This window comes from Oculina patagonica, chromosome 7, assembly GCF_052425735.1.
Source record: "Oculina patagonica isolate OP01 chromosome 7, crgOcupat, whole genome shotgun sequence".
In the NCBI taxonomy this organism is placed as follows: Eukaryota; Metazoa; Cnidaria; class Anthozoa; order Scleractinia; family Oculinidae; genus Oculina; species Oculina patagonica.
Window position 1 is genome coordinate 3441767 of NC_135764.1, and position 24665 is coordinate 3466431.

The 24665-nt window shown below is 36.9% G+C and overlaps 2 protein-coding genes across 3 annotated transcripts; one reads left to right on the plus strand and one right to left on the minus strand.

Moving 5' to 3' along the window:
- Positions 1 to 958: 958 nt before the first annotated feature.
- On the minus strand, positions 959 to 13240 carry LOC144660173 (serine hydroxymethyltransferase, mitochondrial-like). Its single transcript, XM_078520765.1, has 16 exons — positions 13104 to 13240; positions 11518 to 11697; positions 11048 to 11127; positions 10436 to 10551; positions 9156 to 9240; positions 8405 to 8486; positions 7952 to 8074; positions 7394 to 7462; positions 6740 to 6810; positions 6427 to 6486; positions 5711 to 5816; positions 5334 to 5433; positions 4183 to 4226; positions 3371 to 3482; positions 2613 to 2720; positions 959 to 1646 (listed from the first exon to the last, which is right to left on the minus strand). The coding sequence occupies exons 1-16, from the start codon at positions 13137 to 13139 to the stop codon at positions 1516 to 1518; spliced, it is 1503 nt and encodes a 500-aa protein (XP_078376891.1). The 5' UTR covers positions 13140 to 13240; the 3' UTR covers positions 959 to 1515.
- A 117-nt stretch (positions 13241 to 13357) lies between these two features.
- On the plus strand, positions 13358 to 23776 carry LOC144661622 (disks large-associated protein 4-like). Of its 2 annotated transcripts, none has more exons than XM_078522426.1 (7): positions 13358 to 13589; positions 14152 to 14738; positions 18577 to 18668; positions 19110 to 19184; positions 20106 to 20189; positions 21251 to 21986; positions 22025 to 23776. In XM_078522426.1, exons 2-6 carry the CDS (start codon positions 14444 to 14446, stop codon positions 21488 to 21490), a joined length of 786 nt encoding a protein of 261 aa, XP_078378552.1. In that variant the 5' UTR covers positions 13358 to 13589; positions 14152 to 14443; the 3' UTR covers positions 21491 to 21986; positions 22025 to 23776. The 2 variants fall into 2 exon arrangements, with proteins under 2 accessions (XP_078378552.1, XP_078378553.1); XM_078522427.1 differs by lacking the exon at positions 13358 to 13589 and adding an exon at positions 13600 to 13739.
- Positions 23777 to 24665: the final 889 nt, after the last annotated feature.

Genomic DNA, 24665 nt, shown 5'->3' on the forward strand with positions numbered 1-24665 from the left:
AATAATTTAGGTAGAACAATGCTTAGTCAATAAACAGAGAAATGAATCGGTGGTGTGTGTGTTTTGTTAGATAAAGTTTCCACTTCTTAATCCTTGCCTTGTCAGTCATCGGTACCTTGTTAAAACCACAGTAAAAAAGTACAAGAAACGTTGCTCAATTTATGGTAACCCAACTCTACCATTGCTGAATTTATATTAACAGCTTTGTGAACTCCAAATAACAAAACAACTACCTCGGTGGTAGCCTGCGAATACCCCGTTTCTCATCGCTCCCGCTTCTTCGAAATCTGTTACAGTACAATTTTAGCAAATTTTATATGTATAAACGTAAGAAGCCAGCTTCAGAGGGTTTGTCGGTTAGATTAGGGTTCTACTGTACGACAACATACATGTATAGGAATGTAATGTAAAATGTACCGTATATGTTGTTTACCTACACGTTGAAAAGCCGAGCGTGGTCAACGTGCAAAGCTGGGGGGGGGGGGGGGAGCGGAATCATACCAAAAGTACACGTTTTGATTGGCTAGATCTTCAACAAAGGAAATTAAGAAGATTAGCAAATCAAATCGACCGTTTAAAATCCCTTTGTTGTAAGGGATTTTACTACGGTTGTTTTGATTGGCCAGATTTAAATTCTCTTTGTTAAAAATCTAGCCACTTGTTCCTCGTGCCCCAGGCTCAGCCGGCTAAGAGGGACAAGCAGCACTGGGGACGAGAACGGTTTGTGGTCTATGAACAACAGTCGACTGGCTGAGGAAAGCTTATTGTAAGATTAGATCATTGATTAATGAGAGACACAAACACACAAATTTTTTTCAATTTAATTGTATAATCTGTAGAAACATACTTATTTGCTCGTGTGCTTTTTTGGCTTCTCTTTTTTTGTTTTTTTTTTTTTTAATAATTTTTTTTAAAAAAAAAAATAAAAAAAAAAAAAAAAAAAAAAAAAAAAAAAGAATTTCGATACTCAAGAGAAAACCGCTCTAATCATCTTGTGTAACCATTTCCACCACACTCTTTAATAGATAAATATTTTCACTCCTGTCAGAAGCGTTTTTCAATTCGAACGTTTTATATTTTAAAATGAGGGGTATATTAACCGCCAACGCAGCATAACAGTCAGTTTTTCTTCAGGAAGTAATCGCTTTGTATTTTATATAAGTATTGTCTCTGTTTCATAACTAACTATATCATTGTTAAAAACCCGCGGCAAGGGCCTCGATGCATCGTAAAATTCTCCTAACCAACTGTAGAAAATAGGTCAGAAGCATTTTCACGCTGTATCAGACTTAAAAATTCCCGTTTAAGTTAGCGCGTGTTTATTTAACTTTTAGCCGAGTTGAATGCTCTGGTCCTGTAGATCAAAAAAAAAAAATAAACTTGAAAATTTCCAGCCAGTTCTTGTCTTGCTCTCTCTGTGTCACGCCACGCCACATTGCTGAAAAAGGAGCGTTGCGTGACAGAGAGAAGGCCGGTCCTACACTAGGAAATTTCATGTTCTCATTTTTATCTCGTTCAGTGATTGTCAAATCCAGGCATTGAGAAACTTCTGGCAAAGCCCTCCACCTCTCCCCTGAGAGTATCAATCTTTGCTTTGGTTTCCGGGTTGGACTCGATGTGTTCCAGGAAGTCCTTCATGGCGTCACCTTGAGAGCAGGCAGAAAAAAAAAATGGTGAAAAAAAAAATTAACACATCGCAGGGGAGACTAAAAGCGCTTGCAATCATTTCAGAGATCGTAGATGTTTGTTTAGGGCTAGCTCACACTAGCGATGTTAAGGTTGTGTTACACGGAATACTTTGCAACAAAGATTTTTAGCGAAACACCGCGTCAACTTTTCGCCCAACATTTCACAAAACGTACTTTGCAAAATGAGTTACACGAAAAAGTCGACCGCAACTTTGCGACGGGGCCGTGAACACCACTCAACGGACGGAAATCGGAGTCGGAAGCGTAAGGAGCCTACGTTCGCGGAAAATAAAAACGGAGCGCGACGCAATTGGAAGCGCGACGGAATCGGGAATCGGTTTCCTTTTCTTCCAATCCTCTTCTGCTTCTGTTTTTTCTCGTTTTGATTTCCACTAGATCGTAAGGTTCTTACGCTTCCGATTCCGCTTACTTCCCTAGTGGGAATCATCCCTTAATGATACTTTTGCTTCATCGTTATCATCATCATCATCATCATCATCATCATCACTTTATAAGCCACTTTAGTGTTGAAATTTTACAGCAATATCATTATGGTAGGACGAGGAGACCTCCAAGAAACCACCAGGCTTATAGGGGAGGCCACCTCGGTTAGCAATAATTATGTTAGTAATTTAGTTGTCGATGTGCGGCTAGGTCAATTCGGACTCATTTCATCAAAAACTCAATCTTTTTTTTTCTTAAAAGTAGAAAAGCTAGTCGAAGCAGCGATCGGTATTGGGAGAGAAACCCAAGTTTAAGGACCCTTTGGAAAGTATTGTAAACTGCTTAAGATTAGTACGACAGTGTTTCATCGGCTATCCAAACACCAAATACTCCGCCGCGCGTCGTATTTTCAACTATCTTCACGCTGTTTGGATAACCCGATGAAACACTGCCTCTTGTGTTTAAAACATAACTTCTCACCTGTTGCACTTTGCGCTTCTAGAGCAATCTTCACCCCTCTGTCAAGGTACTCCACAACTTTAACAAAGTCAGCTTCTTTAAAGTTACGAGATGTTAGGGCGGGGGCTCCTGCAAAGCAAAGAACAGTGAGTAACCAACATCTTATTTCTCCCTACAATATTAACAGGAGTTGAGAATAAGAAAATCATCAACTAGGGGATAGGCTGTTCTTGATGTACTGACAAATTCTCACAACTAACATTAAAAGAAATGTATGGTGATCAGTAAGGAGAATTTACACTTTGAATTGGGATTGAAATATGGTTAACCGTGACAAATACACGACCAAAAGCATTTGCAAGTGTAAACTGAAGAACAATTTCCCGCACTTTGGTAGTGGGGCGTAACATAGAACAGTTTTCAAGTTTTCAGTTTCATAACTAAGAACAAAGTAATCACTCTAGCCAATCACAAAGGGCACAGACAATCCAGTGAACCAATCAAAACTCAAAAGGAAATACATGAAGCGAGCATGAAGCGCGAGAAAACGTGTGCGAGCGAGTCACGATTGGTTTTGGTTTTAGCACTGATTGGCTGAGAAAGTGGCGCAAATTTTTTAAACCAAAGCGTAATAATGCAAAACCAAAGCAAACACCTATTACTTTCGACACTCAAGTGAAAACTGCTCTTTTTTGTGAAAGCCAATTAGCACGAGTGTAGCGCATGTAACTTCTTTGGCGTTCAACATGATGACATTCTGGATAACATTTCACACACACCTAATCTAAGTCCACCAGGTTTAAGAGCACTCTTATCTCCAGGGCATGTGTTCTTGTTTGCAGTGATTGATGCCATTTCCAGGACTTTCTCCACCCGAGCTCCATCAATTCCCTAGAAATGAAAAGCAACACCTCTGGTATGAAAGGTACATGGCCTGGCCCTTCCCATTACAAGTTGTTAGTTAATCATATAAAAGGGATGGAAATGCTCTTTGTCTAAATTCAAGGTGTAAATTATGGATTTTGGTCTCGCTAAGGGTGTTCATGACAGAACGCTAATATTTTTGTCCATCAAGGTCTCGTTTAGTGTTGCACATGAAAAAAATTGTTAGTAGTGAGGACTGATCAAGGATTATGAGCAGTCCCTATTTTTTCGCATAGTCTGGCGAGCGTGAAGCAAAAACAATCTGTTAAGAATGAAGCAAAAAAAAAAAAAAATAAAGAAGAGAAAACGGGGCATGGAAAATGGTTTCTTTTAGGGTTTGAAAAAAGCTCGAGCCACGCCGATATTGGTCTTTTTCAGGGGTTTAATTCAAATTTTCCAACAAGCATCCGTGTCCCTTTCACACAAGAGATCCCCCGATCCTACTAACATTTATGTCTAAGTGAGTATTGCAACACATGACATTCTTTAATCAAATGAATGAAACAAATCGTCATAGATGGTACTGAAGAAAATAATGGTCACTGCCAGATTTTTTTTAATGTGAGTTTGCAGAGAAAGGGGATGGACTCAAAAAGTGCCCATGTTGTTTAACTTGTGACAAAGGTGGAAATTAACTGTTTGTAAAAGGAATATCTCTGCAGCTCACCTTTGGTCTCAAGTCAAGAAGCAATAAATGATTGTCTGTTCCACCTGTCAAACAAACAACAGCAAAATTGTATTTGAACAGTAAATCTAACACCAGCGAACAAATTTTTACATCGGCTAGGAATTTTCATCCTAACCATGCAGCAGCACGAATTGAAATAATTTTCCCTTATCAAAACCCTTCCTGCAACAGCCAGGGCACTGTTGCTAAAGTGTCGAAATTTGATTTATGGCTGATTTGAGGTCTCCACAGGACTGCAATCAGCCAATAGGCAGTGGCTAAATTGTACCAACTAATAACAATGTGAATGAGCCACATTTCACGTACACCACATCTAGAGGTGGTGTGAAAAGTAAAACCAACCACAATGATGACTGTGTTAGAGCGGTAATTTTACTTGAGTGTCGAAAGTAAATATATGCTTTTACTTTGGTTTTGCATTACTACGCTTAGTGATTGGCTTAAAAATTTACAGGCAGCCACTTTCTCAGCCAATCAGGAGTAAAACCAAAACCAATTCATGACTCGCTCGCGTACGTTTTCCCGCGCTTCGTGCCAGCTACATGTATTTGCTTCGAGATTTTGATTGGTTCACTGAGAAACTTGTCTGTGTTCTTTGTGATTGGCCAGAGTAATTACTTTGGTTTTGGTTTTACGACACTCAATGTGAAAACTGCTCTAAATGCTGTATGTAATTCATTTTATCTGTTTACACTAGACTGTTCACAGCCTCTCTATTTTTTTAATGCAAAAGAACATTTGAGAAACAGCGAGAGAAGCAGGCTTTTTGATTTATAAAGTGGGAGTCCAAAATTTTTATAAGGCCTGATTTTGTCCCCAAAGGAGGGCCTGAGGAGCATGCAAGGTGTTTTTCTGCAGTTAAGGAGTGCAAAGGTATCTAAAGATTTCCAAATTTGCTAAAAAAAAACCTCTGTATTCGGTTATTCGTATTAATTTTCTCTGAAAAGTGACTGTCCATAGGACTCCTCAGGACTCCCAACTGGCTAAAAGCCTGGAGGGAAGCGAGGGTGAGCATGAAGAAAGAGGGGGGGGGGAGCACTCCCTGCCTCCTCACACCTCCTGTTTTACACTGGCATTAAGTTCTTACACGATTCTTTTCCTGTGTTCAATGATCAAAGAAAACTAGGTACCTGACACCATAGAATATCCTAAATCTGACAATGCTTTTGCCATGGCCTTGGCATTCTTTAATACCTGGAGCTGATATTCTTTAAACATTGGGCTTTGTGCCTGAAACATTAAAAATGAAACAATTGATTTAATTGCGGTCATTTCTATAACTCTTATGCTAAATGTGAGAATGGTAGTTGTGTGCTGGATCTGTATCTTAAATATTTATTTTTTCCACACTTTGTATGTCTTTTTTGTTTTGTTTGTAACATGTAAATCAATCTAATTTGAAAAACTTGCAACAGATGTGAGGAAATCAGAGTGCGTAGGTCATGTGAAGGAACTGATGGTAGGGCATAAAAAATAACTGATTTTTAAGTCAAATGCCGCCACTCGCCTGTTTGAGTGCCACACCCACGCCTGCAATAGAATGGTTGTGTGGCCCTCCCTGAAGGGACGGAAACACTGCAAAGTCAATGTTCTTGTCAAAATCATACTTGATCTCTGGACGAAGGTCAAGGATTACATCGCACTGAACAGGGTGAGGTCCTCAGACTGCTAACACTGTATAAAATACCTTATCCCAGCAACTGGTCATTAATTGCCCATTTTTAACTAAATTTGTTACATTTAATGTGAGTAGCAATTATAAAAAGAGCTGGAAGGGATCATAATTACAAGAAGTATCCTGCTTTAAAAGAACACATACAAAGTTCATGTACCTTATTATAGGAAATTAAGGTATGAAATTAAGATTTTTTTTTTTTTTTTTTTTTTTTTTTTTTTTTTTTTTTTGTTGGAAATTTATTTTTTTTTTTTTTTTTTTTTTTCCTCTCTTTTTTTTTTTTTTTTTTTTTTTTTAATATAAAAAAAAAAAATGTAGGTAAAATATACTAAAAGAGGTAACAAAATGAAACAAGAATTTCTAGGATTATTATATATAATGGATTACAAAATTAATAAAAAAAATTAGTCATAACTTTTCAACATATGCCATGTATACGATGATATAATGTCATAAAAAACATTGTGCTGTACGGAACAATATGTGTTACTTTCAGCAGTGTATTGACAGGGACAGTGCTTTTTTAGAACAAGGAAAATAAAAGGATATCTTTTCCAGTTTTCTTGTTAGTCCCCTTGACACCAACGCGGTAGAAGATTAAACCAGCTCTGTAGCAAGAGAGAATATAAAAAATGCAAAATTAATATTATTATAATAGCATTTAGGTATGAATGTAGAGAGGTGAAATTTTCTTGATCACAGGCAGAAAATTTGTTTCACATTTAAAGAAAGATCTAACCAGACACAGTCTTTTAGCCAGAAAAATCAAGTCCTTCCGCCTATTATTTACATCCCTAAAATGTTAGTAAGTGCAACATTTGTTGGCGGGGGAGTAAGGAGAATTAATTTCCAGTACTGTACCTGACAGCTCTGAGAGTCTTGTGAGTGGTTGTTGTAACAACATGGGAGTGGTCAAATGGACTTGGGATAACCTGGGTAAAAACAAAACAAGCACCATTAGAATTGAAATTATGTTATACCAGTGAAAAAAATTTGAAATCACTGTGATGCCAACAATAGTGGTCAGATAACTTTTTTTGACCGTTTGAGGCTAATAACTTGAAAACTGCTAGATGTGAAAGGTTTTTGCTTTATTCAATGTATTTTTGTCTTACAGACAAAACAAACCATGTTACAATTTTTTTTAAAAAAGACACCTTTTTTGCCTTTATATATCAGAAACAAGAACTTCCACCAAGTAGTAGTAGATTTTTGAGTTATTGGTCTCAGAGGTCCAGTATTGCGTATCTTTGGCCTCTTTTGATGTTGCAATGGAAATGAATTTTGATGTCACAATGACCTCAATTTGTTCATTGGTAAAACTTGCACAAATTTGTTCTTAAATATTTTCCTAAACCTTTTTGGTATAGCTGTGATAGAACACCAAAGACAGGCATGTCTAAACTATTACTAGCCACCTAAGGAGGTCTACTCCACCCCTCCCCACAACCAGGCCCCTGATATAATATGTAAAAGTATGATATTTTTTGCTTATTCTACAGACTGTGTGCTTACCTGCGCAGCTACAAGGCCACTTATATGTGCCATATCTGCCAATAAAACTGCTTTATGTTCATCTGCAATCTGATGAGGAAAAAATGAACCATAACCAATAATTCAAGAAATGAATTAACACCAAACCATGCAGAGAGTAGATCATATACATGCCAAATCACTGTCTTAAACAATGCATGAATGGTCAGCCATTGAACATAATCCCACAACTTTAAAGTCTTAAGGATGTACACCTCAGGAAAAAAGGCATTTTGTGATCTTGAAGAACAGAGTGTGTACCAGATGAAGATGGCCATTGTTTCGCACACAAGCCTCATGCTTCTGGGTCTTAAACTTTGTTAAAAAAAAACCACAAAGATTTCTTGAACCTGGGTCAGATGAATGCACTGATAAATTAAAATGAGCAAAATGCACCAAAATCAAATTCTCTGTTTTTTAGCAACTTTGGTCACTTAGCCTTACTACTAATAATAATCATGTGCAGTAGCTGGGAGGCCTATATGACGGCCTGACTACACGCCCAACACAACAACAGTTGATAGATATTCAAAGGAATACCTTTCTCATTCTCTCATAATCATAAAGTCTTGAGTATGCACTCGCTCCAGCAATAATCACTTTAGGGCGGAAAAGACGAGCAGTTTCTTCTAATTTGTCATAGTCGATCAAGCCTGTCTCTTCCTGAAACACAGAAAACAAAATGCAAATGGCCAGTATTGAATTTACAACACACAAGTTGTCTCACTTCGATACACCAATCAAAAAGACTGCAAAGTCCTGTTTTCAGCTGCCAACTGTTGCAACTTTCCTAAAAGCAATATTTTGGGAAATATCTTTATCCACAGAGGGGGGGGGGGGGGGGAAATTTTTAAGGAAAGAAGGAAGAAAAGGGGATGCGGGGGGTAAAAGGGGAAGGGTGAAGGGGTCAAACCAAAAAAAACGTCTGTAGGAGAAACACGGATATTTTCTAGAACAACAAATGTCAACATTTATCCATTGCCTGTTACTTACATTCAGTCTGTAGGGCATTGACTCAAAGTAAATTGATGTTGCAGAAATCCTCTTTGCATCAGTCATAAAGCCATGGGTTAAACTGCAATACGAGATCAGAAAAAAAAAACAGTGTCAGTGATCAACATCGGGGCTGAGACTGGCCTGATGGCCACCAGTATTCAACACTTGTACCCATCTATACACCTGGCCCCAGTTGTTTAAAGGGTGGATAATCACTAGAACATTTTTCACTTGAGTGTCGAAAGTAAATTGCGTTTGCTTTGGTTTTGCATTACTACGCTTAGTGATTGGCTTAAAAATCTCACGCCACTTTCTCAAACAATCAGAAGTAAAACCAAAACCAATCGTGACTTGCTCGCTCAAGTTTTCCCGCGCTTCGTGTAATTGCTTCGAGTTTTGATTGGACAATGGGTTGCTCTACGTCATTTGTGATTGGCCAGAGTGATTACTTTGGTTTTGGTTTTACGACACTCAATTGAAAACTGCTTTATCCAGTGGATAGCATAGTATGTTTCGCTAACACTTATCTACTGGATAGCGATTTATTCGGTGGATTGTGTTATCCACCCTTTAAACAACTGGGGCCTGATTGGAGAGAGGCCCTGTGAGAGAAAAGTGCCTTACCCAAGAACATGGCACAGGAACTCTTGCCAGGTTTAAATCCGGACCTCTACAATCCAGTGAACTTATTCTCAGGCCATTACACCTTCTTCTCAAAATTAACATTAAAACAAATGCAAAAACTTACTGTCCCCCGTGGGGCAAGTCAAGGCCCATGATTCTGTCATGTGGCTTCAAAAGACCAGTGTAGGCTGCAAAATTAGCAGGAGATCCTAAAATGCAAAGAAATATTATAATTTTAACCACATGTATAGCATTATAGTCCACAATAATTTTCGAATGGATTTTCAGAAAAAATTACTATTCCATTTGTCTCCAGTTGACATTTCTGGGTGTTTTGATCGATTGGTAATCAACCCCCGAAAAATCCCAAACGCTTGAGTGCACCAAGTCTCTTAGTATAGTTAACAACTATTCACCGAAATGGAGGTGGCTAGTTAACAATAATTTATTATCCCATGAGCAAGCGTTGGATATGAGATGGTAGACCCAGGGGGGTACTCTAGCTTGTAAATGAAGGGGATGATCGAATGGAGGCAAAACTCAGGCACCCAAAAAAATCCCCGGACCAACCCCCCCCCCCAAAAAAAAAAAAAAAAAAAACCCTTATGAAATAACCCCTAAATTGCCAGGAGAGGCAATAGTTAACATATAACAAAGAACGCTTGTTTTGTTTAATTATCATACCATAAATACGCCAAGGCCGCACCAAGGCACTTTAGTTTGTTTTTAATACCCCCCAAAAAATACCCTGGCTATTTAAATCAAGTCACCCAAAAAAAAATACTTGGCATGCCAAATTTTCCAACCCAAAAAAAACCCGGAATCGAAAATTTCAAACCGAAAAAAATCCTTCGATCATCCCCGTCATTAACAAGCCGGTGTACCCCCCCCCCCCCCCCTGGGATGGTAGATAGCCAAACAGGTGCGTAGCGCTGAGTTGGCTATAAGGATCTCATATCCAACAAGCGCGAGTGGAATAATAATTGTTTTATTAAAAATGCCCAAAGAATTGCAATATTTGAGCTTCCCAGCTGTTTTTGTTGACGCATTGCGGCTACTATATTTGTGGTCAATGGTATATGAGCTCATATACTATTGTCTGTTAACCAATCAAAATGCAGGATTTGCAAATGGTATACCATTGCTAGTTTTTAATAAAGCCTGAAAGGATGATTTTTGACTTGTTTATTCCTGTCAAATTTTATAATTTTCTAGCATGCGTTGGTCGGAGGTGAATAGCCAAGAATATTTGAGTTTGAGTAGCCAAACAGCGCACGCCAAAAACGTTATCCAATGTTTTAGTTTATACTAACATTGACATTCATATAACAAAGTAAACTACAATAATCTATTTAGAATTAATAATGGAAAGAATTCATATGCTACTGAACTCAATTACTATACCTGAGTAAGGTTGGACATTGACACCCCACTCCTTTGGATCCAAGTGAAAGGCTTCTAGTGCTCTCTTCTGAACAAGCCGTTCAATTTTATCAATAATTTGTGTTCCTCCATAATACCTGAAAAAGACATTAAAAAAAGAAGACTATTTCAACCTTCTTCCCTCAGTTTAGATAAATTATGGGAAGTAGTTATAGCTTTTTTTGAGCACTAGACCAAGATACACTATTCAGGCCTCGAAAAAGTGCTGCTCAGTCGTCTGAGACAAGTATCTTTTCCTACCAGGCAAGTGACTTTCATACTAACTTGCCTGATAGGCTTGCAAGGGATTTGGCAAGTCATCTGCAGATTAAGGTGGTTAATACAGTTTTGAGGGGGATTTTTTTTTTTTTTTTTTTTTTTTTTTTTTTTTTTTTTTTTTTATAAAGGGGGTTAAATCACAAAAAAGAAAGAAAGTAAGTCAAGAGTGAAACTGCCCAAGGAAGGCAAACTTTGAAGGCTACTTGTTCAAAAGGCAAGCTGGAGATATAGTTTTTTCAAGCCCTGAGTATTAAAAACTCTACCTGTTATCTTGTTCAATAACTACATGTATGCATGCATGTTATAATTATTTACCTTTGTCCAGGATAGCCTTCAGAATACTTGTTGTTCAGACATGATCCCATGGCTTCTAGGGCAGCACGACTGCAGAAATTCTATGATGGCAAATAGAACATTTAACATGCATGTCTGACCTTTATATGCATAGAAAATATTCAATTTCCTGGTAGTCAGAGAGATTATTTTGCAGGTGCACAATGACATTAGATGAAAAAAATAAATTAGTGAAGTGCCTTGCTCTTGCATCTGAAAAAAGAGGTTCCTTTCCAAAGGCCAAGTACTGTTCCCTTTCTATTAAATCATGGCCAAATCCCTTGTGGTGACATTCATATAACAAAGTAAACTACGATAAGCATACAGCTGCCTGCGCAAGAAAAAGTTGAAAGCTGCTTCTATAAAGGGTAAGCTGGAATTCCAATTTTTTTAACCCTGTACACGTTTGACACAAGCTACGCAATCTATTTAGAATTAAATAATGATCACACCTCTGAAGCTATGAGTTCCAGTCCCCTAACTTGTCGATCTTTTTCTTGTTTGATCAAATCACAGATTTCAGGATCATCATCTTCCAGAGCCTCCTGGCCTGTCCAGATAGTGGCCCTTACTGCCGAGGATCGGTACAATGACTGCAAGGACGCATTGCTAAGGAGACTATCCCAGCAAGGCTACAAAGAAATATTTAAGAATTATCATGATAGTAGTTTAAAGGACTTGTCTTCAATATATTATCTGTATCGATGAATAATGGTGAAGGGTCTGCTTTAAGGTGACTATCCTGGCGCAGATCTAGGGGTAAGGTGCAAGGGGGCGCACCCCTGCCTGAGATGATCTGTGGCTAAGTATTTGCTTTCAGAATTTACTTTTATCACCAGTCAGTTATGCCATTCCTTAGTGGTGCACCCCCTCCTAAGAAAAATCCTGAATCCGCCCCTGCTATTCTAGCAAGGCCACAAAGAAATTAGAGAATCAAAACTTTTGGTACTTGATGAAAGACTCATCTCCAATATATTATTGTTATGGGTAATCTAAATCGTGACAAGTGAAACAGAACTTTGTTAATTGAATGGGCAAATTTTTTATTTGGGAGAGTTTTCTTATGTAGGTTTCACTTTTTAAACTCCCTTTACAGATAATTTTTTTGATAAACTCATTTCCATAGCATGAAGTGACTAAATAATCTATACATTCACTGCAAGTATTTGTCACTCCACTTAATAGGATGCTGCCCATCACAGTCCACCCACCAGCAATCTACTGGATTCCCAAATCGGACACCAAATCACGCAGATCTTCCAGATTACATGGAAAAATCCTAGAAGTTTGTTAGATTATGTGGACTTTTTAAATTGACTTTTTATAGTTCCATCAGAGGCACCTTTTGATTGCTCATTTTGGGGGGAGCTTAGCAAAAGGAGGATCTGTCAGGTGGCACCTAAGTATAGTGAAATCCCTGTTTGAAAAAATTGGGGAGTGCGTGAAATGAGTGGTAAAACTATAGTGTTCGACTGACGGAAAGGAAACAACTTTTGGTTTTAGTTATCAGGAGTGTTCAGGAAATCGAGATTCCAATGTAGTTTATACTACTTGGTAGAATGGTAGAGAGGCACTGCTGAGAGTGAAGTGTCTTGCCCAACACCAGCACACAAGGTCAAAATCCTTACCCCTCCCCTTCTTTTTTAGCAGAATCAATTGGTTAATTGCTTGTTCAAAAAAACTTTATCCAAGAAGTAATCATTTATATCCAAAAGATGCTGATCATAAAAACATAATCATAGTGGAAGTGTACATTCATTTGTTATTGTACCCAATTCCCCAAAGATTCCCATCTAGATTATGCAATGTTTATTAATCTAAAAAGTCAATCGAAAGCAGCAAGAATACGTGATAATAATGTTTTTTTTTCAAAAAATAAGAATCCATAAATAAGAATCCGAAAATAAAAATCCAAAAAAGAACAATCACATTTGTGTTCCTGGGCAAAGCTGTGTCATCACACTGCAGCGCGCATGCATATAGCTTACGCAACATCATTAACAAACCAGGTTAAATTCTTACTTTAAAATGCACTCACCTTAATTGCTCCAAGTTTACGTGAAAGGGAAAACATTCCGACGTTTGTTAGTCGTAAAGGAATGAATAACAAATATTAAATAAATCAAATATCGGCGTGCAATTTACAAAACCAAATGAAAGAGAGGAGACGACAAAAAGAGACCGCAGTATAAATGGTCAGCAGTTACATCATTAGCGCGCGAATCCTGCCCCCTCCCCACCCCTCACTGTGACAAAACGCGCCTCGCCCCAATCTCTTTCCTTTCTCCCGGTCTTTACCGCCGTGCCGTCGTTTCCGCTTCGTTGAAGTCAGTTTCTACGCGGCGTTTTAAAATATCTCGAGCTTTCGTCGTTATTTGCAGTTTTCTTAAGAGGTCAAACGCATAAAGCTGTTGTGTAAATAGTACAGGCTGTTCGTGACATCGCCCAAGTTTAAAGCAAGAGGCTTTTTGGACGACATGCGGTCTTGAGGCAGTGCAGGTGGCATCGTATCATAAACAGTTTGGTAAGTCGAGCGTTACGTTTGTACGTGTGTAAAATTATCAAGGACAATAGGCCGTTAAGATTTTCAAAACCACTTATAGTTTATCCTGACACCTTCGACTCAGATTGCTACAGTTTCTGGAACATCTTGAAGCCAACGAACATTAGCTATGTATGGAAATTGATGTCTCTTGTAATTTCGATTAGCGAGTTTAAAGTTCGCCCTGACAAATTTCGTCTTACATCGCTTCGCCGAATTTGAAAGTTTCGTAAGAATATAATTACTTGATTGTCAAGTATTGACAATAGTATTACTTTTAGTAACCCTGCTTACAGTTAAGGTTGATCGTTGAGTCTATATTTCTTGTAAAAATGGTTCGTTTTATGGGTAAAAGATTCCGAAATGAAGAGGTTGTAGCTACGTTACGTCAAGTTGTCTCCCATTAATCAATCAAGTTCAACTTCTTGTATAAACCGTTTGGTGGCATATACTGCCGCAGCTGAGTAGCCACTGTGTTTTTTAGGTTTGTACGTCTTTCAAAATGATAAATAATTCACTAAATTATCTCATTTCTCACATGCAGGGGTCTGAGCCGCAACACCGGAATTCCATAGATCTCCCTTCACTACAAGTTACGTACGAAACGCCCGAAGGGAAGGCTAACAATGCTAAGCACTTGAAAGTCGATTATTGGCTTCGCCTGTGAACATTTGCCAGAGAATATTGGATCACTGGATAGTACAAGCCATTTTTAAACGTGACGAATTTTTGCTCCCCATTAATAACTCGCCGAATTTTAGTTTATATTTTTACGCGCTTCGTGTCGTCTCGTGTCACTGAGCGTCGGCAAATTGAACTTTATTTAGCGTGAGAAAATGAATAGTAGCGTACTGGTGAATGGTAGTCAGAGATCAGAGCTGGTAATATTTGTGTCAAAAGGAAAACGATATGGACCTGTAATGGCTTCTGTTCCCGCTAACAAGGAAAATATTTCTCCCGAGAAAGAGATCGAGTGCTTGTCAGACAGTTTTCAGAAGAATCTCACAATGAATCACGTCGAGAAAGATGGACGCTATTTCCTTGATTTAATGGAAAGGGAAAGCGAACGATTAACGAGGCTTTGTCAAGCCACGGAGCAAGAGATGTCGAATAAAACACTTCCAGAAGATGGTAAGATATAACGAGACAAAAACTATTATAAACATGTACAGTGTACGTCTATGAATTTGCAGGTGTAAATAGAACCCATTTCCACCCCATTGTAGGCTTTGTTGAGGCTTGCTTTATGAGGTCATTTTGAAGGGAAGGTCTCTACTTTATTTGACGAAATGAAAATTTAGTTTCGTATTTTTAAATATGATGTCTTTTTTGTGTGTTTGCTCTCGGTTTTCTAGTGCTAATTTTTAGCTTTGTGGTTTGGTCTTTTTAATTTTCCAAACAACCCAATTTCTTTGTATTTATTTTGATTCTGGGAAAGAAATTACCCCCCAAAATGTCTGAAAAGCAAGAAAGTTATTCACAGATTAATTTGTGGGTGGGAGAGTTTATTGCAAATTATGAGCTGATTTTAACGTATCTGGACAATAGAAAATGGCCACTATGTCAAAATGTAGATGAGAATTTTCTCTATGTACCCAGCATGCATGGATTCACTTCTTTTACAAGAGGCTTGTCACACTGCTGAAAAAGGTGTCTGATGTCATGTGTATTGATGTTATGTGCTGGAAGAGGCAGGATAATTTCACAGGATGCAGAAAATTTTTCAAGTTTATTCAGCTGTTTGCATGCAAAACTGCCCACACCTTGAAACGTTGCACATCACAACAATATTCAAGGAAACCTTGAAAATGTTCACATTAAATAGGTTCATAGATAAAATCTGGCTTTGTTCTGAAATTTTTATCTGGATGAGTTTCAAAATTCGTGTGTAGCTAAGGGAAGTCATTTGCGAGCAGTTTGATATATATGCAAAACAGCTTCATTTGAATGAATCCATAACAAGTGTTTTCCTGTGATTTATGATTAATAAAGACCTGCATCCTAGCAAAAGATACTGAAACAAAAATCTCAATTAATTTCCTTTTAGAAAAGATCTAAACTATGATTTTGTTGTCGCTCTTGGACAACATGAATCCTGTGGGCTCACAGTGTCTACATACCCACATTTTCTACTCTTACTGAGTACTATTTTTATCATTCAGGTGTTTATTTTGTGGTAAACCTTTCTCACAATATTACTATTAAAACGTTGGCAGGAGTTACAATGGAAACAATTTAAAGGAAAATTAACATTGGACAGTTTAAATCCATCCTGAGAATATTCTTTCAGTGATGGTGTATGATTTCATTTTGGCATTGCAATTCAACTTGCATTACTTTCCTTCAAATCAGTTAAAAACAAATAAAGAAAACAGATTAGGAGTCTTCATTTTCACACCAACTAAAGCTAGTTTCCTAAATTTGCTTTGGTAACTTCTAGCAAAATCTTCTATTTGTTGACAATAATTCTGTACTTCTAATTTCTCTAATACTCAATCAATTTTATACTTGGTGTTGTCTTGTGTATAAAATTTTTAAAACCATCTTTGGCTCTTTATATGCTGCATGGTCTGAAGCAGAGGATACTAACAGAAAGTCTATAGGTAAAAAGAAAATGGATTTCAGAGCTTGCTCTTTGTTAGTGATAGCAGGATTAACTATCGCAGAAATAACTGTCTTTCACTAACATGAAACATGCAAGAAATGACAGTAGAATTCAGTAGAGAACAGTTTCAGTCATAATCGTTGTTGTTGAACTTGACTTCCAAGTAATTTCAAAATTGGCCAAGTGTAAGGCAGAAAAAATTTATTGTCTTTGTTGTATCACAACATAAAATTTCCATTAATGATCTTATAAACGCCCATGGCATCTATTAAATTTTAGGGGTCCTGGGGAGCGGGGGGTGTTTGAAAGACATGAGGCATTTGTTTCACCTTAACTGTAAGAACATCAACAAAAAGAATAAGACACTTAGTTTGCTCCTGGACTATAGATAGGAGATTGATCTATTCTGCGCTAATGCAAAGCATAGAGATGTTGTTCATAGTTTGATGTCGACTGTCTTCATCTTAATCAGGTTCAACCATGTTGGTATGGTTGGCCTCTTCGATGCCGAGGAACTGAACAATTTGCATGATTTTACTTTATGAAGTGTTTCTTTTTTTTTTTGGGGGTTTTTTTTGGGGGGGGGGGGGGTCTTCTATAAAAAGGGGGATTTTTTGGGGGGGGGGGGAAAAAAAAAATATAAACAGGGGGGATGTTTTTGGAAAAAAAAAAAAATGTCAGTCTGCAGTCTAATACCATAAATGAATAAGATTTACCTAAGGCATGGAATGAAAATGAAAGTTTTCCCTACCCTTTTCTATACTTTAACTAGTGAAATCTGACCTCCTTTATTATATACCTCAAGCCAGAAAAATTACCCCTTTTAGGCAGAACCACCCTGTAAAGTTCACTATATAGAACCCCCCCCCCCTTCAAGACACACACACATAAGCACCTTCTATCAACTGACAGAAGTCCGTGGGAATACACACATGAGTTTTTGCATTAGGAGCAAGAATTTCTAAACAAAACTGTTAATAAATTACTGTCATTGATATTTTTTGTTTAATAAATCACCCGCTGGGTTCTGTTTAAAGCAATTTGACTGCCTGCTCTTGGTTTCTAGTGACAACTATTGTTAAATGGACTTGTCTTGGCTCATTAAGCAATTTTGACCAACCAAACGAACATCTCTGTAGGTGGCTTGCTCCCTTAATAACTCTCAGACACAACACATAACACAAATTTTTCCATTGTGTCAACTTAAAATGTTCCCACGCAGGAGAAGCTTAATCTGAAAATCATTGACTCAAAAGATATTGTTCATGTAACATGGTTTCTACTGGCTTTAATAGTTTACTCGGGACCTCCCCCAGTGCCATTTAAAAGCTAAAAGTAACCCTTAGCTCAAAGTGTAAATAAAATTATTATGAAATTATATGCAGCCAGCATAATAATAAAATATTGTGAATATTAAGTGTAGTCACAACCAGAAAGATATGCGACTTGCTGTTCTGTTCCTAATAATGTAATGTTGGGTCTAAATGTTTTTTGGTTTAGTTAGAGGAAATTAATATTTAACTGCATCTAGAACATTTTGCCTTTGCCTGCAGATTCCCTCATATTTCCTGGCATATTTTCTGAAGCCTAGTGTTGCTATAGAGTTACAAGAATGATGCAAATCATTAAAAGTTTATATAAATATTGAACTCTCAAGTATAGTTTGAGTGACCATTTCTACAATATCATTAGACTCCTTATTTATTACAGTTTTCTTTCAATGTAAAATGGTGTGCTTAAGAGAATCTATCAGGCCTTCGTAGGCAATTGAACTAAATGTGTACATTTGTGCTTAGAAATGATTGTGAAATGTCACCTTTCTAAGAGGTTTTTAATAACTTTTTGATGTTGGTCTTTATTCTTTGAAAACGTAAATAGTAGACAAGCACTTGAGTATTGTTTAAACACTTGAAAAGTTGACGCCCTTACTCCATACCAGGCCGAAATATATCCTTATAATTTCTTTACTAATTTTATTTCAGACCTCAAGGGTTCTTTTAATTACTTTTTATTGCCCTGGTTACTTTACTTCCCTTGAATTTATTTCAAGAGAAATATCTCTTATGTCAAGACAGATAATACATACATACCCAGTTTTAATAAAAAAGCAAAGTGATGAAACCATAAATTATTTCCGACCAAACCTGTCAAAATTATTGTTAGGTTCTCTGTTTAGTTAAAGTGAAACACAGAACAACTATATTAATTATTTACTCTAATCTAAAAAAATTTAAAAGCAACAACCTTGAAGGGAAATTTCTAAAATAAAATTGAGGGATGTTTAAACATTTTACTCCCAGCTTTTGTTCCAGTGAGCTTAAATGATTTTAACCTCTAATGTGTACTTTGATTTCTTTCTTGAAGCTTGTGGAAAAATTCGGGCAGCCAATGGAAAGGCCAAGCTGTTGGTGACTAAAAAGTTTAAACAATTCAAAGGACTGTGTGACACGAATTTGGTAAGTTTGGATGAAAGTTAGTGTGTTTAAGTTGATGTCGAGGAAGCCCATGCTGTTGAGGAAGCCCGAAGCCATTTGCTTCAGGCTTCCTTGACATCAACTTCCCTGTTTTGGTTATAATATTGTAATATTTGCTCTATATTATTCCTGGTGGTCCGGTTTCAAGCTCTAGCTGGGGCAATGGGTTGTGTTCTTGGCAAAACACTTCGCTTTCACAGCGCCTCTCTCCACCCTGTGATGGACTAGCATCCGGCCAAGGGGAAGTTGAAATAGTCCTAGTTGCTTCATGCTACAGAAACTGGAAGGAACTCCAGCCTGATGGGCCACAAGGCCAGAAGGAAGATTTTACCCTTTACCTACCAATATTCCCAGTGGTCTTACCCAACATGTACAGCAAGGTGTACCAATGGCCTAGATAATTTTCTTTATTATTTTTGTCAGGGTATTGGTGAGACAAATGGTAGGAGACCAACAAATGGGGATCTTGCAGGATTCTGGGATATGGTCATGATACAGGTAAATTCTCTTCAAGAGTAGGTTTCTGTAAAAGTCAACAAGAGCCAAACTCACAACTTTCTGTACACCAGTTAATAGAGCGTTATTCACTCACACAACCAGCGGCCATATTGGTTTACTAAAACAAAAGATTATTTTTACGTAAAAATAGAGTTCAATTCCCAGAGGAATGGCATGGTAGACCAACATGGCCGCTGTTCCTTTGTTTTGGAACACCAATATGGCTGCCATGCATCATATAAAAACGCTGTATTCCACCTCTTTTAGCGACAAATGGCTTCTTTCCAGATACATTCCCATCGACAACAAAGCTACTGTAATCCTTAAAGATGAATTCCAGTCTGTACTGCGCAATCTCAGCTGCACTGTTATGTGAGCCTCACACGAAAGAATGTTTACAAGCAAAACTAAAAATTCCGTGACAAACTTACCTTTTTCTTCATTATTAACGCCAGATATCCTTGCAGAACAAATAATAACGAGCAGAAGAACCTTGACGCTATTTCAAACCGACGTTTCAGCTCATCGAGAATTCTTGAACGAAATGAACCGTAATGGCGGACTAAAAAACTATGCTGTCACATTTCAACGAATTCAAAACAAAAACAAAAACAAACCCAGAGTCTGCACAGTACGGACTAGAAATCAGCTTTAAGCGAACAATGTGTGGGATATGTTTGTCAAATGACTTAATGAAAAAGGTGTTACATGTATGTCTCAAGCAAAGGACAAAGAAAAAATATCTAAACCCTAGTAGTAGTTGAACCAATGACCTTGTGCACACCTGTCTGATGCTCTTACTACTAGCTAGAAGCAAGACTGAATTAACTTCCACAAGTCTCCTGTAGCTAGATTTTTTATAACCCCATAGCTTGTATACAAACTAAAAAATAATTTTCTCAATACTTTTTCTCATGCAAGGTTGATGATGTGAATAGCATGTTTTCCAACATAGATGAATTACGTAAAAATGGTTGGATACAAACACAAACTCCTGCAGATGAGGTAATTTTCAGTTGTTGTCATTATTACGTTGTTGTTCAGTGTATGCTTTTGTAAAGAATGTTCAACACAAAAATATTGCCGTGAGAAGCGTGAAGAAGACTACAAGCCACGAGAGAAATAAAATACTCCTTGTCCTTTTATGGAACAGAAACTGGAGTTGTGCCAGCCAGGTAAACTCGTAGGCTAGAAGACAGAAAGTAATGAAGCTTGGAAAGTAGTGACCTAAAACATAACTTAATGACTTTTTACTAAGAGATGAAGAATTGGGATACAGTCAACTCCCGCCTTGCGGACACCTTGCTATTACAGACACACACATTATTACGGACAGGGCTTAAAGTCCAGGTGAATAAGAAATACTGAAAATAACTCCTGCTACTATGGACTTTCTCTATTGCGGACACCAAATTGTGGTCCTGAAGGTGTCTGTTAAAGTGAGAGTTAACTGTACTGCATGCTAAACGTAACTGATTTAATGTTTTATCCTTATTCCAAGGCAGTATATAAGTCCAAGATGTATGTGATGTGACTTTCATAACATGAATTGTGGTCAAATAGATATCCCTTCTTTATCGCTAGGAAACATGAAATTTTATTTTCATGGATTGGCTTTCATATTGTACACAGTTTAGATAACCAAAAGTAGCAACTTCTGATAGTTGTGAACTGAAAAAACAAGAAAAGGCAGTGAAACACAAAAGTTACACAATTATGGTCGATACTTTTGGAACTTCATGGTATCACTTTGTCTTACATATGGCAGTGAACACCTTGGATACTGTTAAGTTCAATGTAAAACTTAAAGTTTTGGTAGTGCTGCCTTCATCAGGTACTAGTAAAAAGTGAAAATGACATTGCTCACCAACAAGCAACGTCATTGTTCAATTTTTTTTTTTTGAAAGTTTTTTCAGTGATGAAGGCAGCACTTCCAAATGTCTAGTTTTACATTGAACTTTACAGCATTGAACTTAACAGTATCTAATGTGTTCATTTCAGTTAACGCTGCACAGGACACTTACATATTTTTCGTTACTTATGGCATTGTTTCTTAATTTTTACAGACTGATTTTTCTAAAAGATCATCATTAACACGTCAGTCGTCACTTACAAGGCAGTCATCACTGGGCAAAGGCACAGTTAGACGGCAAAAATCAAGAGAAGAAATCAAAGCTACCGAGGCAGAACAGCGAGCTGCCGCAAGAAAAAGACTGGCTGCAGCAAAACGGACGGCGAGACAGAAAATGCTGCAGAAAAACAGTTCTATTGATGATGTAGAAATATTTTGTTCGCCAAAAAAGTAAAACTGTTGTTTCCAAATCATTGTCAAGAGAGTATAGTTTGAAGCATATTTATGAAAGAATTTTTAAATTGAAGTAAAAAGCTATTATAAATAAGCTATTATTATTCAAGGTTGTTTTCAATTGCCCAAACTAAAATAATAATAAAATTCAAGATAATGATGGCAATTACTTAAATTGCATGTAAAGCTTTTAATTCACCGGAAGTTAACATATCATCTTAAAACTTTTGAACTGAAGCCTGAAGGGCTGTTTGTAAAAGAAGAAACTGGAAACTTTTATTTTATCATTTTCAAAGCTTAGCAATATATGGTAAATATAAATGAGAATTTTTTGCTAGTAAATACCTGCCATATTTATTGTGATAAGCTGCCCTTGCATTAAAATGATGCAAGTTATTTCTGTTTACTCTCCCTGCTTTTTAAACTGTAGTGACCAGTAACATTGAATATCATTATTTTGTTAACAGTGGAAAATCTTAAGGGACTTTTGTTGATTTGTTTACTTTGCCCCCCTTTTTTTTAAATTTAACTAAAGCAAGCTTTTAGAGTGATTTTACTTTAACCAAAATGTAATAGACATGGTTAGTTAGAAACAAACAAAACAAAGTAAGAGATGAAACAAAAGTATGTGTGAACTATTATACTGCAAACCCAAATGCAAGTGAAAAAAGAAGGGTGGAGTGGTTGCTATTCTGTTACACTTGCAGTAGTTCTCTCATACTTACACTTGTGCTTGCCACCTTTAATTTTGAACCAGCCCTTAGAGAGTAATTTTATAATATTTTGTGGATATGTTTCAAAGTAATATTAGTTGTAAGTAAAATCACTCTTAATTAATTTCATTGTAAAATATCATGAGTATGGGTTGAAATATGTTGCTTATTATATTAAACAGTTTTATTTGAACTTTCAAAGTATTGCACATCATATATTATCGTATTAACAGTTTAAACATCATTGTTAAAAAGAGAAATGTAAATTTTTTAGCTATTTATTTCTCACTATATTCGGTAAAGAAATGTGAGAAATTTTGCTTGTAGTGTTAAAAGTGCCTGACTGTAAAGAATATGGTTCTATCAAGCAGTTTGTATTTTTATGGATGTCATTGTGTATAGAATGTCACTGCAAGCATATTTTAAACAAAAGCAAAGGAAAAGTGTGACCAAAGGAATATGAGTAGCCATTTTACCGAGGTGCCATTTTAGATACTTTTTTATAGATTAAATCAGTTATTAAGGCTTTAAGGTGTACTAAGTTTTTTCCTCTTTATTCAAGGTTTATCAAAGCTAGAGAAATGTTTTTAACAGTGTAATCAAGGTTATTCCTTGTAATATAAAGTGATCATTTAACTTTTTGGTTATTTTATACCATACCTGTTATTGACATTTCTCTTCTGAAATAATTTATTGAATTTAAGTTTGTTAATATTTATTGTACACCAAATAATGATAATGCATAAACCTGATGTGAACACATAGAAATTTACTAAAGAACAATGTTTTAAGTTTGAAATATCAATTGTAATTTTCCAAATAATTATGGGAAATTTTATATTAAGAGTAGTTGTTTACACCCAAGCTACATATACAAATTATTATTTTGCACATTCTCGACTCCAGAGCACTGTTGTGATGATGTCAGAAGCCTAAGCACTGGGTCAAGAATGTATTTTTTCATTTTTGAGTTTTATATTAAGCACAGTAACTGCAAGATATTGCGGTTTTCAGTGAAATGGAGCTCTGATATTCAAAATCCAACTAACGATTCCGTTTTTCGCTGCTATCAATCATAATATCTCAATCAACCATGAAAAACGGAAACAAACAAAATGGATCAGAATCTACCAATTACAACTGACAGACATGACCTTTTGACCAGGTTGAAGTGAGCTCCTGTTTCCTGAGAGGTCTGCTAAGATGATTGACGGCAGCAAAAAGCATAAACCATTGTCGAGGATTGACTTTCAGAGTTTGCATTTCACTGAAAACCGAAATAAAGTCCATTCTATTGTCTAATTTTTAAAGACTTATGTTTTTGACTTGCTTAGTGTTACATTTTCACCTTAGTTGAATTTAAGTTGCATTATTTATCATTTTAATTTGTGGCATGAAGAATTATCATAAATGCATGCTTTAAAGAGCACTTGGTAGTTCACAGATCGTGTTTTATTTTCCCATTCTTTCACGAGGATGTTTATATTCTTACAACATTGGATCATCATGATATGGGTCACAGGCTAGCTTGTAGTTAACATGTGGAGAAGTAAAATAAAGGTGTTACAATTGGGTCTCCAGCCTTTGAATTTATAGTAAACAATGCAATAGGACTGTGTCATCTGCAGCACTGTTCTCAGTTATGGGAAAGCAATCATTTTATTACGACTAAATTTTTAATTCAGGAAGTTTAGTGGGTAGCCCAGCTTCACTCGCTTGGTTCGTCCATCATCTGTAAACATTTTTTGCAACTCCGCTGACCAGCATATAGAATAGTAAAAAGAGTGTAGCAAGGCGGCCGTAAAAGGTGGCCTTTTAAATTTAAAGGGGTTTGACAAGAAAAGAAAAAGCAAAGAAGCAAAGAAACAAAATATGGCTGACAATTACGTGTCTAAAGTGATCGACCCCCCAAAAAAGTGGACATTGAGAGCCATTAATCGATCGATGACTTTCGTGTCTGTATAGCTAGCGTCTTACATGAATTAGCATTGGAAAGCAAAATCGGGTTCACATAAAGCTTCATTAACTTTCTAGAAATAAGATGAAGAGAGCTGGCTAAAATCGAGTGCATGGCTGCTTGTTTCTCCAGTGATACTTTCTTTAAGAAATTTACCTTGGAAAAAAGGGGAAAATTAATGCAAGTAACTCATTGTGAAACCTACAGTGTGATTGCATCTAACATTTCACACACATAAATAATTTATGCTGATTTAGTTTGCATGTCCAGCTCTCTGACCCCTGAGTACCCTGGCTGCCAAAGGTTTTTCTTGTGCGGTTTCCAGTGTCGGTCATGCTTCTATTGTGACCTGTGCGAAAACCCTGGGTACCAGAGGATTTTTCTCACGCGTGACGGAAAACTGCAAACCACACAAGTAAAACCTCTGGCACCGAGGGTAACCCCAAGGAGAAAGAGAACAGAATCTCTGTCTTGTATCGGTATTATTTATTTAAACATGGCACATG